Raw genomic sequence first — 14834 nt, forward strand, 5'->3', positions numbered from 1 at the left:
TGGTATCACCAACCCGTTCCTGACTCACAGGCTCTATATTGAGTTTGCGGTCAATGCTACCACTGCTACATTCATGATTGTGCCCTCAGCTGACAACAGACAAATCAATGCCATCCCTTATTGAAATTTCCTCAGCACCATTTGGTGAACAGTCAGGGTCAGTATTTTTAGGTATTTATGTGCACTTGGCCTACTATATTACAATAAGTAACTCATTTATGTTTTTAGTTCATGTAGTGGTATCAGGGCTTATTTTCTGGGGCCCAAGCTGTTGTTTTTATCATCACCATTTTGAGGTTCATATAACTTTCTGTACTCTTTTTATCTTATGTTTTGTGGGGAGACAAAAGGTAAAAAATAAATAAAAAAGGATTCAGTAATCTATTTTTTTTAATTTATCATTCACTAAGGGATAAATATTATAATGTATTTCATTATTTTTTCACTCTTTATGTTTTTTTCATTTGTTTTTTCCACAAATGGAACTTGAATCCGTGATCCATTTTATAATATTAGAGCAGTTAATTGCAAAATTACAGTTCTCCTATAAAACTCAGCCAAACACAAGTAGGCCCCTGACTGTCATGACAGTGCCAAGAGCATTGCACTTCCATACTTCTGTCACAATTGACAGTGCCATTAAAGGGGTTAATATGCTGTGCTTAGAGTTGTTTCTGATCAAATCACTTAGACTCAGTTGCTTGCCAGTGGCATTTAAAGAGTTAAGCTGCTGCTTCTGAAGAAAAAAACACAAAAATTGAGCTTATTTTGAGTTGGTACACATGCAGAGGTTAAAAGCATGTTCATATTGGCCACAAAACATTAAAACCTACAAGAGAAAAAAAAGTAAGTGAAAACCCTGATGTAACTAAGTAAAAAAGCAAAAGCACTTTTGCTTTTTTACTTAGTTACATCAGGGTTTTCACTTACATTTTTGCTTCTGAAGCTAGCTTTGATCATATCAGTTAGACTCTGGTGCTAATTGTACAATATGAGAGGCATCTTTGCTTTAGTTCCTGACCCCATCTACTATATAATTGTCTAAGTGTAACTTCCGTCTTTCTGCCTGTCTGTCTCGGAAATCTCAAGTCGCTGATTGGTCGTGGCAAAACGGCCACGACCAATCAGCGACAGGCACAGTCCCCTGAAGTCAGTGCCCGCTCCATACTCCCATCCAGTCAGCGCTCACACAGGGTTAATAGCAACGTTAACGGACCGCGTTATGCTGCTGTGTAACGCAGTCCGTTAACGCTGCTATTAACCCTGTGTGACCAACTTTTTACTATTGATGCCCACATTGCTATATACTACGTGGGCTGTGTTAGATACTGCATGGGCTGTGTTATATACTACATATACTACATCTCTGTGCTATATACTATGTGGGCTGTGCTATATACTATGTGGCTGTGGTATATATTACGTGGCTGGGCAATATACTACATTGCTGTGCTCTATACTACGTGGCCTATGATATGTACTGCATGGGCAGTGTTATATACATGTTTCTGCGCTATATACTTCGTGCCTGTGCTATATACTATGTGGCTGTGCAATATATTACTTGGCTGTGCAATATACTACGTGGCTGTGCAATATATTACGTGTCTGTGCTATATACTACGTGTCTGTGCTATATATTACGTGTCTGCACTATATATACTACGTGGCTGGGCAATATACTATGTGGCTGGGCAATATACTATGTAACTGGGCAATAAACTACGTGGCTGGGCAATATACTACGTGGGCTGTGTTATATACTACATGGCTGGGCAATATACTACGTGGCTGGGCAATATACTCCGTGGCTGGGCAATATTCTACATGGGCTGGGCAATATACTACGTGGGCTGAGCTATATACCACGTGGGCTGTGTTATACACTACGTGGGCTGTGTTATATACTACATGGGCTGTGTTATATACTACGTGGGCTGTATGCTACTTGGCTGTGCTATATTTCTCTGCTTTATCTGTGCATCATAAATCGTGTTATGTGTTAAAGAGGGGGGCCCATTGAGACTACTTTCGCTCGGGGCCCTCAAAAACCTGGAGTCGGCCCTGGCTTCACTGATTGGTCACGCCCAGCCGTGAACAATCAGCGACAGGCGCAGTCCGCCCGCGAATTGGTGTGGAATTTGAACCACGCTTCGCTAATTGGTCGCGGCCGGCAAAATCCTGTGTATAAATTGCATTATTCTGAAAACTTCATAAATAAACTACAAACATATTCTAGAATTCCCGATGCGTTAAAATCGGGCCACCATCTAGTAACATGTATAAAGTGTGTACAGAGCTGAGTGGGCCCCTGGATGTAATGGACCTCTGTAATTGCCCTGGTTCACTAGGTGCTAGCACCATATCTGAGTGCAGTCATGCCGTAACACTCCAAAGCAGGGCTGCCACCAGGTATTTTGGGCCCCATACTGGCAAAATTTTGGGGCCCCTTTGGGACTCCACCCAGGCTCATCTCCAGCTCTGTGTTCAACCCTCGAACCTTCCACAGACCCACCACCCACTCATACAAAAAGTCCACATCTGCACCACGACCTCACCAATCACACATTATCAGTGGCCATCTAACACCAGATCACATACATAGCCAGCAGCTTTTGTTTTGGCTAAAAGATTTATTTTTAAGTCATGACATGGTACACTCTTTTGGCCGGGCCGTACTCTACTCTAACCTTTTTAATATTTGCTAAAATATCCAATACTCTTACAAGAGACAAATGCGGACACACCATAGCTGAATCATATATTACAACCACATAATGACTGAATACTACAATAACTGATCATTAGATCACTAATTGTTAGGGCTGGCGGAATGCACTGAATAAATATAAAGATAGTAAAAGGTGTGTTCGCAGCCCGGGGTCCACCGTGCAGAGATGGAACCTGCTGCTAGGTAATGGCAGCACTATATGGCAGTACTATGCCAGAATAAACACAGGTTCCATCACCCGGTATGAACTGATGCAAACTCTGTTGCTTCACAGAGTCGCAGGGAAACAAAGGAAATGCTGTGCCCTGTTAGCAGTCACAGGGTGCAGCAGATGGACGCTAGTGGGATCCCTGAAACTCACCCCCACTATGCTGGTGATTCATCTCACTCTGACCTCAGTGGCTTTTGAGCCCGCGCCTGAGGACACCGTGAGTCAGATGCTGAGATCAAGTGGGAGTTCCCACCCTACACTGACTGGTTGTAAGGACTGAACAAAGATTACCGCACACAGTGCATACAGCGCCGCTCTGGCAGACGCCACTAACCACCCTAACTAGGGCTAGGAAAGCACACTGATTGTGGCCATGCAAACCTTTTATAGCGGAAGCCTGAGACCTGAGCATGTGACCCCCGACATCCAATGGGAGGTCATCCCTTGGGCATGCTCAGAAGAAAAAAAGCAGGACTTAGTCCCAGGAGCACCCGCTTGCCGCTGATCAGTATTGGTTACTATGGCTGAGCCTGGAAGGACAGCAGTAACCAGCCGCACAGTATCAGCTTGAGCCAGACGCAGGGACCAACGTCTATGCTGAGCTCTGTATATAGTGTCAGTGTTCAGGTAATACAGTGATCACGAGTGACATTACACGCAGGTGCTCTGTATATAGTCTGTAGTGTACAGATAATTTAGTGATCACCAGTGACATTACACACAGGAGCTCTATATATAGTGTCAGTGTCGAGGTAATACAGTGATCATCAGTGAAATTATACATAGGAGCTCTGTATATACTGTTGCTGCACAGATAATACAGTGATCGCCTGTGACATTATGCACAGGAGCTCTGTATATAGTGTATAGGTACAGGTAATACAATGATCACCAGATCACCAGTGGCATTATACCCAGGAGCTCTGTGTAAGGTGTCAGTGTACAGGTAATATGGTGATCACTAGTGACATTATACACAGGAGCTCTGTATGTAGTCTCAGTGTACCGATAATACATTGATCACTATTGACATTATACACAGGAGCTCTGTATGTAGTATACAGTATATAGTGTTAGTGTACAGATAACACACTGACTCACCGGTGACGTCTCTAGTTAAAGTCCTTCTTCTTCGCTTTTCTTCTTCATCCAGTTCAGACCACCATCACTTCTTCGAGGAAGGACTCGTCTCAGCAGAAAATGACACAGTTATCTAGAGCACATTCCCCAATTTTCCCCAACCGTTACACTACGCCAGATGAAGAAAAAAAAAAGACCATGCCGCCCTGCAAAGTAACAGGTCCTCTCCTCCCCCACACTGAAAACAGTATCCTCAAGAACATTTTCCTTTAATTAGCACCTACAGTAATAATATCCTACATTCTGGACCCCACATGTCCTCCTATTCTGAAACCCATGTGTCCTCCCTTTCTGGACCCCACGTGTCCTCCCATTCTGCCTCATTTCTCTCCATACTGCCCCCACGTCTCTCCATATTGCCCCCACATCTCTCCATATTGCCCCATAGTCATCCATCATAGTATAATGCATTCCAAAGTCATATATAGTAGTATAATGCACCCCCATAGCCGTATAATGAACCCTCATAGTAGTATAATGCACTCCCAAAGTATAATGCAGCCCCATAGTAGTATAATGCACCTCCATAGTGGTATAATGCACCCCATAGTGGTATAATGCACCTCATAGTATAACTCACCCCCATATTGGTATAATACATCCACATAGTGGTACAATGCACCCCCATAGTGGTATAATGCACTCCATAGTAGTATAATGCAGCACTATAGTAGTATAATGCACTGCCATAGTTACATAGTTACATAGTTATTAAGGTTGAAGGAAGACTATAAGTCCATCTAGTTCAACCCATAGCCTAACCTAACCTGCCCTAACATGTTGATCCAGAGGAAGGCAAAAAAACCATGTGGTAAAGAGTAAGCTCCACCTTGGGGAAAAAAATTCCTTCCCGACTCCACATAAGGCAATCAGACTAGTTTCCTGGACCAACACCCTATCAAGGAATCTAGTGTATATACCCTGTAACATTATACTTTTCCAGAAATGTATCCAGTCCCCTCTTAAATTTAAGTAATGAATCACTCATTACAACATCATACGGCAGAGAGTTCCATAGTCTCACTGCTCTTACAGTAAATAATCCGCGTCTGTTATTATGCTTAAACCTTTTTTCCTCCAGACGTAGAGGATGCCCCCTTGTCCCTGTTTCAGGTCTATGATTAAAAAGATCATCAGAAACGTCTTTGTACTGTCCCCTCATATATTTATACATTAAAATAAGATCACCCCGGCCCTTAGTCTTCGTTTTTCCAAACTAAATAGCCCCAAGTGTAGTAACCTATCTTGGTATTGCAGACCCCCCAGTCCTCTAATAACCTTGGTCGCTCTTCTCTGCACCCGCTCCAGTTCAGCTATGCCTTTCTTATACACCGGAGACCAGAACTGTGCACAGTATTCTAAGTGTGGTCGAACTAGTGACTCGTATAGAGGTAAAATTATGTTCTCCTCATGAGCATCTATGCCTCTTTTAATGCATCCCATTATTTTATTTGCCTTTGTAGCAGCTGCCTGACACTGGCCACTGAATATGAGTTTGTCATCCACCCATACACCCAGGTCTTTTTCATTGACGATTTTGCCCAGAGTTTTAGAATTAAGCTCATAGTTATACATCTTATTACTTCTACCCAAGTGCATGACCTTACATTTATCCCCATTAAAGCTAATTTGCCATTTATCAGCCCAAGCTTCTAGTTTACATAAATCATCCTGTAATATAAAATTGTCCTCCCCTGTATTGATTACCCTGCAGAGTTTAGTGTCATCTGCAAATATTGAAATTCTACTCTGAATGCCCCCTACAAGGTCATTAATAAATATGTTAAAAAGAAGAGGGCCCAATACTGACCCCTGTGGTACCCGACTGCTAACCGCTACCCAGTCCGAGTGTGCTCCATTAATAACCACCCTTTGTTTCCTATCCTTGAGCCAGCTCTCAACCCACTTACACATATTTTCCCCTATCCCCATTATTCTCATTTTATGTATCAACCTTTTGTGTGGCACCATATCAAAAGCTTTTGAAAAGTCCATATACACTACATCCACTGGGTTCCCTTGGTCCAGTCTGGAACTTACCTCTTCATAGAAACTGATCAAATTAGTCTGACATGAACGGTCCCTAGTAAACCCGTGCTGATACTGGGTCATGAGGTTATTCCTCTTCAGATACTCCAGCATAGCATCCCTTAGAATGCCCTCCAGGATTTTACCCACAGTAGAGGTTAAGCTTACTGGCCTATAATTTCCGAGTTCAGTTTTTGTCCCCTTTTTGAATATTGGCACCACATTTGCTATACGCCAGTCCTGTGGTACAGACCCTGTTATTATGGAGTCTTTAAAGATTAAAAATAATGGTCTATCAATGACTGTACTTAATTCCTGCAGTACTCGAGGGTGTATCCCATCCGGGTCCGGAGATTTGTCAATTTTAGTGATTTTTAGACACCGCCGCACTTCCTGCTGGTTTAAGCAGGTGACATTTAATTGGGAATTTTTATCACTAGTCATTTGTCTGCCATGGGATTTTATTTTGTAAATACTGATGAAAAAAAGTCATTTAGCATATTGGCTTTTTCCTCATCCTCATCCACCATTTCCCCCAGACTATTTTTAAGGGGGCCAACACTATAATTTTTTAGTTTCTTACTATTTATGTAGTTAAAGAATATTTTGGGATTATTTTTACTCTCTCTGGCAATGAGTCTCTCTGTCTCAATCTTTGCTGCCTTGATTTGCTTTTTACAGATTTTATTTAATTTTCTGTATTTATTTAATGCCTCCTCACTACCTACTTCCTTTAATTCTCTAAATGCTTTCTTTTTGTCACTTATTGCGCCCCTTACAGCTCTATTTAGCCATATTGGTTTCCTCCTATTTCTAGTATGTTTATTCCAATACGGTATATACTGTGCACAGGTCCTATCCAGGATGCTAATAAATGTCTCCCATTTTCTTTGTGTATTTTTGTGTCTCAGAATATTGTCCCAGTTAATTGCACCAAGATCCTCTCTCATCCGTTGGAAATTTGCCCTCCTGAAGCTTAGTGTCCTTGTAACCCCTCTATTACACATCTTTTTAAAGGATACATGAAAACTTATTATTTTGTGATCACTATTCCCCAAGTGACCCCCAACCTTTATATTTGATATGCGGTCTGGCCTGTTGGTTAATATTAGGTCTAGCAGCGCCCCCCTCCTTGTTGGGTCCTGAACCAGTTGTGAAAGGCAATTGTCTCTCATAGTTGTCAAAAACCGATTACCTTTGCTGGAACTGCAGGTTTCTGTTCCCCAATCTATTTCAGGGTAGTTAAAGTCCCCCATAGTGGTATTATGCACTCTATATTAGTATAATGCACCCCCCATATGAGTATAATGCACCCCATACTGCGGTTTTACAAAAAATAAGTTTCTCCTTACCTGGCCAAGGTCCAGCAGTGTCCTCCACTCGATTCATCTGAGACGCGTACCGTCGAATGACAGTGACATCATACGTTGGCGACGTGCCTGCTGACGTCAGTTACCGGCCTGTGATTGACTGGCGGTTGTTAACTGTTGTCATGCGGGAGGAATCACCGCAAGGCAACAGATTTTAACTGCCGATGCATCTGAGAACGCATGATCAGTTGAGCCAGCGGAATCCTGCCACTGGGGCCCGCTGGGAAGAGGAGAGGGGGGCCTGCTGTGGGCCCCCTTTGCTCGCTGGGCCCCATATGCTAGTAAGGGCAGTAATGCCATGATGGTGGCCCTGTTCTAAAGATTCACAATGTTTAATAGTTAACTCATGCCCACCAATTTCAAATCATTGCACATGAAATACATTTTGCACATAACATTATATGACAGAAATTAACTAACATACCTTCTTCCCTAAAAATAAAATAACCTTCATCTGAATGACAATAGATATGGTTTACATTGTAGATCATGCTTTCACCTTCTTATATTAGCAAATATGTAAGTTTTTATATCTAAAATACCTAATCCATTAATGTTTAATTCAGGCATCTGTTTTACACGTACTTGTTTTATCTGGGATTTTCATGGATAGAACACATACCCATTATGGAACAGCTCACATATCTGTATTGTTTTGTGGACCCTGTGGCTGTAAAAAAAAATCACAGAGACATGTCCATTTTTGATCTGCGCCATGTATCAAAATTACTCTTACAAGTCTGTGGATCCGTGAAAATCATGGACAGCACTCGGATGGCATTAGCATGCAGTATGTGTGTTGGCCATGATTAACATTGTAATGGATAGGAGAAGCTTTGTAATTGTTAATACATTTTCCCAAACTGGAAATCACTGATGAAATACTGATGGTAAAAGCTGCCACACTGATCAAACACTCATGAATCGCAGATCAAAAATACTGATGAACAGTGGTCTGCGTTTTATTTGTACCAGAAAAATCAAGGATGTCTGAGTGTCTTTGCAAGAGCTACATTTGCATATAAACAGTTTGGGGCTAAATTCTGCTGATAGATTTCCTTTAAAAGGTTGCATAGGTCTTGCTCTGAAAAGGAGGAAGGTTGTTGTTGTTTATTTTTATTATAAGGTCACATTGTCTAAGGAATCTTGCTGCGACCCTAGCCACCAGTGATACAGGTTCTTCAGGTTTTATGCTGCTAACCTCTTAATCTGCACCTTGCAAAATTGGTACAGGAACCCCAAGTTTATGATATATGTAAGGAAGGATTCAGGCCATTTTATGAGAATAAACTTGATTTTACTGATAAATTTTACAGAATTATTACATAGAAAATAGCCGGTATGTGACTTGTTCATTACATCTTTTCCTTTCTATAGAGGCAAATACATAGTGTTTTTTTGTAGATACACAGTTTATACAGTATAAAGCTGTTACATTCATTAGCTGTCTCTAGCCCTTCATCTTTCCTGATAGTACCTTCTTATCTTGCTGTCTGCAGCCAACTCCCAGGGAACAATCAGTGACCCGGCTTGGCTATGTAGCATTTTATCTCTAAACTTCCGGCTTGGCTATGTAGCCTTTTATCTCTAAACTTCCGGCTTGGCTATGTAGCCTTTTATCTCTAAACTTCCGGGCCAGCTCATACACAGCCTTTGTCCTTGTCACCTTGACTGTCTAAAGGTACCGTCACATTAAGCGACGCTGCAGCGATATAGACAACGATGTCGATCGCTGCAGCATCGCTGTTTGGTCGCTGGAGAGCTGTCACACAGACAGCTCTCCAGCGACCAACGATGCCGAGGTCCCCGGGTAACCAGGGTAAACATCGGGTTACTAAGTGCAGGGCCGCGCTTAGTAACCCGATATTTACCCTGGTTACCATTGTAAATGTAAAAAAAAAACACTACATAATTACATTCCGGTGTCTGGTCACTTCCCTCGCCTTCCGCTTCCCGCACTGACTGAGCGCCGGCCGTAAAGCAGAGCGGTGACGTCACCGCTGTGCTCTGCCTTATGGCCGGCCAGCGCTCACAATCAGTGCGGGAAGCTGAAGGCGAGGGACGTGACCAGACATCGGAATGTAAGTATGTAGTTTGTTTTTTTTACATTTACAATGGTAACCAGGGTAAGCATCGGGTTACTAAGCGCGGCCCTGCGCTTAGTAACCCGATGTTTACACTGGTTACCAGTGAAGACATCGCTGAATCGGCGTCACACACGCTGATTCAGCAATGTCAGAGGGGGATCCAGTGACGAAATAAAGTCCTGGACTTTCCCCAGCGACCAACGATCTCCCAGCAGGGGCCTGATCGTTGGTCGCTGTCACGCATAATGATTTCGTTAATGATATCGTTGCTACATCACAAAAAGCAACGATATCGTTAACGATATCGTTATGTGTGACGGTACCTTGAGGCTACTTTCACATTAGCGTCAGTACGGGCTGTCGCGGTACGTCGGTACGTCGGGCAAGCGCTGCACAACGAGGGCAGCGGATGCATTTTTCCAGCGCATCCGCTTCCCCATTGTGAGTTGTGGGGAGGTGGGGGTGGAGTTCCGGCCGCGGATGTGCGGTCAGAAATGGCGGACACAACGCAGCAAAAAAACATTACAAGCAACGTTTTTTGGTGCCGACGGTCCAACGCAACACAACGCAACCGTCGCACGACGGTTGCGACGTGTGGCAATGCGTCGCTAATAAAAGCCTATGGAGAAAAAACGCATTCTGCAGACAACTTTGCAGGATGTGTTTTTTCTGCACAACGACGCATTGCGATGTGCGTCGTACGACGCTAGTGTGAAAGTAGCCTTAGAGTCCCCACAAATCCATGACTACCTTTCTGGACCTCTGTTTTATCTTCTTTCCAAGACCTTTGTGTGGTTCTGGCTGGGTTCTGTCAGCCATTTAAGTATCAAAGTTAGTTTAGAAGCATGTGATCTCCATACTTCCTTATCACACACACCCTTGGGCGGTCTTCCCCTTCCTTTTCAACCTCTCACTGGGACAATTCTGAAGTCCCAACTGAACTCTAACAACACCAAGTGGTCTGTTTATAGAGTAAACTTCTCCTTTTTCCAGAATGTTCAGCATACTCAATGCGTAGTTTTGTTTCCAACACCAGAAATAAGCTGTACATGGTGCCAAAAACACATTACCACATTGCACAGTGCAAATCATTCTAAACATAAATTACAATTACAGTCTATTTATACAGTATAACATCACTGCAGTAATTAAAACACTAAACAGGAGGCATCCCCTTTGCTTCCAAATCTGATCCTAACTACATGAATGGCCAGCTATAGCACTTCCCTGCCCAGCTGCCTGTTCACCCAGATCTTTGACATAAAAAGAGATTATAATACATCATTGCATTAACTATAAAATCACCACCATTTATATCAAGTTCATGTAATCACAGTATATCACAAAGCAATATTGAAAAAAACATTAAGCTATATCAGCAAATCTATTCAAGGGTTGCTTGCCATTTTTTACTCCTTTACATTTTACTTCTTTTTATTGTATTTCCACTTTACAGTCATTCTATTTTCTATTTTCATGCTTTTTTAACATTTATTTACCTGTTTATTTCTTAGAAGAATCATCGTGCTTTACAACAGCAAAGGATATCAATGAAGATCTTGTAGAGTAAGTTATTGGTTTTCAAGTTATAGCACTTTTAAAATAGTATTAAACAGATCTTTCACCAAACATCACTCACAATACAAACTGTATAGATAGTAGAATAGTGGAATACTGCACACATAAGCACTGGCAGTCCCTTGGATTCATAAATTGATAACTTTAATATCTGGCATAAAAGCTTTAAAATAATTACAACGCCATCCTGACTAGAGAAGAGTGAATCAATTCAATGGAAATCAAATTTGTGTCGAAGTTTGGTCCTGATAAATTCAACAAATTTGCAATTCGAATTGTGTGAATGAAAAAAAATAAATGCTTGGTGTCATTGCATAACAAGCAGAAAATGGCATTAGCTATAGACAGCTAACATGACCTCAAGGGCACCATGCAGGCTTCCCCATAATGCATTGCATATATTACATAGAATATTACATAAAAGCTGAGGCAGGAAATGCAGCAGCCATTTTAGTGTGATTTTCAATATTGAGAGGATGTTAAAATTGAGAGCTCAACAAAAGAGATAGAGAAAGGCTTAAAACATTGGACACATAGTGCACAGTGTGTGTTGTATAACTGCAGCAGTGAAGAAGATGAATGTAGTGGTATGTTAATGATACAGAGATACAGTTGATAAAGAGACAGATAGAAGAGGAGACAACATCAATGCCAGTTCCAGTTTAAATGATCAGTCACATAATGTAGCTGGCATTTATTCTTCTGCATTTTAATGATACTTTATTTTTTTTCCTAATGTACAGTACTCGAACACAGCAACAAGCCAAAGCAAATTTTTCACACAAAAAATAAATCTTGAATTAGTGTTAGTCAGAGAATGTGTGCTTGCTTGCTGCAAGTGACATTACTGAGTTTTTACATTTATAGTGCAGTCCTCATTGTGAAGGAAAGAAACATTTTTTTGTTTTTTAAATGGAAAACAAAATTCTCCAAACTACAGACATTTAGCTGTGACTGTCTACCTTAGGCCGGGTTCACATTAGCGTATCGGTGCGCAGAGTACAGATCCGCATAGATCTGCATGCGTCTTGAGTACCTATATTTAACATTGTGTATGCAGGGACATGCGTTGGCATCAGTTTGTATGCGGATGCGTCCACATGCGTTGTTTCGCTGCGCCCGCCAAACGCAACATGTTGCATTTTTTGTAGCAATCCTAGTTGGGGTTAAGTTCGCTGACTGCTTGCTCGCCTTCTATGTGCGGTACCGCGATCCTGTGACGCAACAGGATCACTTCCTTCACGTTGGGTGAAGTTTAACCCACGCGAGTATACTTATGAGTACCGCCATATAGTCCGTAATTACTCAGCAGCAGGTTCCATCTCTGCACGGTGGACCCCGGGCTACGAACGCACCGTACACTATCAGTCTTATTATTTGGTGCGTTCCGCTAGCCCTAACATTACACTAGCGCCAGGGTCTGGCTAGTGATGACGGACAAACAGCAATCCCTGCGGTATATACAGCAGCTGGAGGGTAGGTTGGCGGCTCTCGAGAGCGCAACCTCAGCTGTGGATGTTACCGCAGTTGCTGTACAGGCTGCCAGCGTGGCTGCATCAACTTTGTCCATTGCCACCCCTGTTCCGACATTTTCTCGCCTCCCGCTGCCAGAAAAATTTTCTGGTAATAGCAAATTTTGTAGGGGATTCGTGAGTCAGTGCTCTATTCATCTCGAGCTTCTGGCTGCACGTTTCCCCACAGAGCGGGCTAAGGTGGGATTTATTGTGTCTCTATTGTCGGACAGGGCGTTGGAATGGGCTACGCCGCTGTGGGAGCGTGGCGATCATGTGGTGCTGAGTGCTCCTCTGTTTTTGAGCACTTTAAAACAGGTCTTTTAGGACCTCAAGTCACCCATGACACTGCGCTCCAACTGCTGGCATTAACTCAGGGTGAGTCCTTGGTCAGTCATTTTGCCGTCCAATTCCGCACTTTAGCATCTGAGCTGGAATGGTCGGATAAAGCTCTTATCCCCATATTTTGGAGGGGCTTGGCTGACCATGTAAAGGATGCTCTGGCCACTAGGGAGATTCCTGCCACACTGGAGGAGTTAATAACAGTCTCCACTCGAATTGACCTCCGTTTTAACGAGCGGAGGTTAGAGCGAGCCCAGTGTAGGCAGAGGTTTCGGCTGGCTCCTACTTTCGCCAAACCTCTGGAATCTCCGGTCCAGGTTCCTGAGTCACATGAGGCCAGGGAAGTGTCACAAGTGGGACCCAAGTCCCGGACCGCTTGTGCACTCAGGGTCTGTCATGTTTGCCAGCAGTCTGGACATTTAGCCACCAGATGTCCTCAGCGGTCGAGGAAACGTCAGCATCTAGTGGTCGTAGGTGGAGGTACACTAGACACGGCGACGTTTGCCTCTAAATTGTCCTTTAAGGGGACAATTACTTTAGGCTCATTCTCCCACTCGGTAGAGCTCTGCGTGGATTCTGGGGCGGAGGGCAATTTTATGTCTTCTGCCTTCGCCCAACGCCACGCAATACCTCTGGTTATGCTAGCTCAACCTGTAACGGTACGAGTGGTGAATGGGTCGACTCTGCCCTCACAGATAACTCACCAGACCATCCCTTTTACTCTGTCCATGTCGCCATCTCATCAGGAGATTATTTCTCTGCTCGTCATTCCAGAGGGAATTGATGAAGTCCTGTTGGGAATACCTTGGCTACGGTACCACTCTCCTCATATCGAGTGGTCCTCAGGCAGAATTCTGGGATGGGGTGAATCTTGTGGGGGTAGGTGTCAGAGGGAGTGCGTTCAGGTAGCTACAACTGAGGTACCCACAGATCTTTCCTCTCTCCCCAAGCAGTATTGGTCGTATGCAGACGTATTCTCCAAAAAGGCGGCGGAGACCCTTCCGCCCCATCGCCCCTATGACTGTCCTATTGACCTCTTGCCTGGTGCTGAGCCTCCCCGGGGTCGAGTCTATCTGCTATCTCTCCCAGAGACGGAGGCAATGTCACAGTACATCCAGGAAAATCTGGCAAGAGGGTTCATCAGGAAGTCAGTGTCACCTGCTGGGGCAGGGTTCTTCTTCGTGCAGAAGAAGAGTGGGGAATTGCGTCCATGCATAGACTACAGGGGTCTTAACGCCATCACCGTTAAGAATAAATACCCTTTGCCTTTGATATCTGAACTGTTTGATAGGCTTCGGGGAGCAAGGGTATTTACTAAATTAGATCTGCGGGGTGCTTACAACCTGATTCGCATCCGTGAGGGGGACGAATGGAAGACGGCTTTTAACACCAGGGATGGGCACTATGAATATCTGGTGATGCCCTTTGGGCTCTGTAATGCCCCAGCCATTTTCCAAGACTTTGTGAACGATATCTTCCGGGATATGCTTTCCACCTCGGTCGTAGTCTATCTGGATGATATTCTCATCTACTCTCCAGTAGTGTTGAGCGATACCGTCTGATACTTGAAAGTATCGGTATCGGATAGTATCGGCCGATACCCGAAAAATATCGGATATCGCCGATACCGATATCCGATACCAATACAAGTCAATGGGACATCAAGTATCGGAAGGTATTCTCATGGTTCCCAGGGTCTGAAGGAGAGGAAACTCTCCTTCAGGCCCTGGGATCCATAGGGATGTGTAAAATAAAGAATTAAAATAAAAAATATTGATATGCTCACCTCTCCGGCGGCCCCTGGACTTCACGCTGCTATCCGGGAGGCTTCTTTGT

The 14834-nt window shown here is 43.4% G+C and overlaps 1 protein-coding gene across 1 annotated transcript in view; it reads left to right on the plus strand.

Moving 5' to 3' along the window:
- The window catches only part of LOC138648128 (uncharacterized), a 147044-nt gene that overhangs the window by 5147 nt on the left and 127063 nt on the right, over positions 1–14834 (plus strand). The window contains exon 12 of the mRNA XM_069737633.1: positions 11082–11133. Coding sequence (XP_069593734.1) covers positions 11082–11133 — 52 coding nt within the window. The remainder of the gene's footprint in view (positions 1–11081; positions 11134–14834) is intronic.

The sequence above is a fragment of the Ranitomeya imitator genome, chromosome 8 (assembly GCF_032444005.1).
Source record: "Ranitomeya imitator isolate aRanImi1 chromosome 8, aRanImi1.pri, whole genome shotgun sequence".
Classification (NCBI taxonomy): Eukaryota; Metazoa; Chordata; class Amphibia; order Anura; family Dendrobatidae; genus Ranitomeya; species Ranitomeya imitator.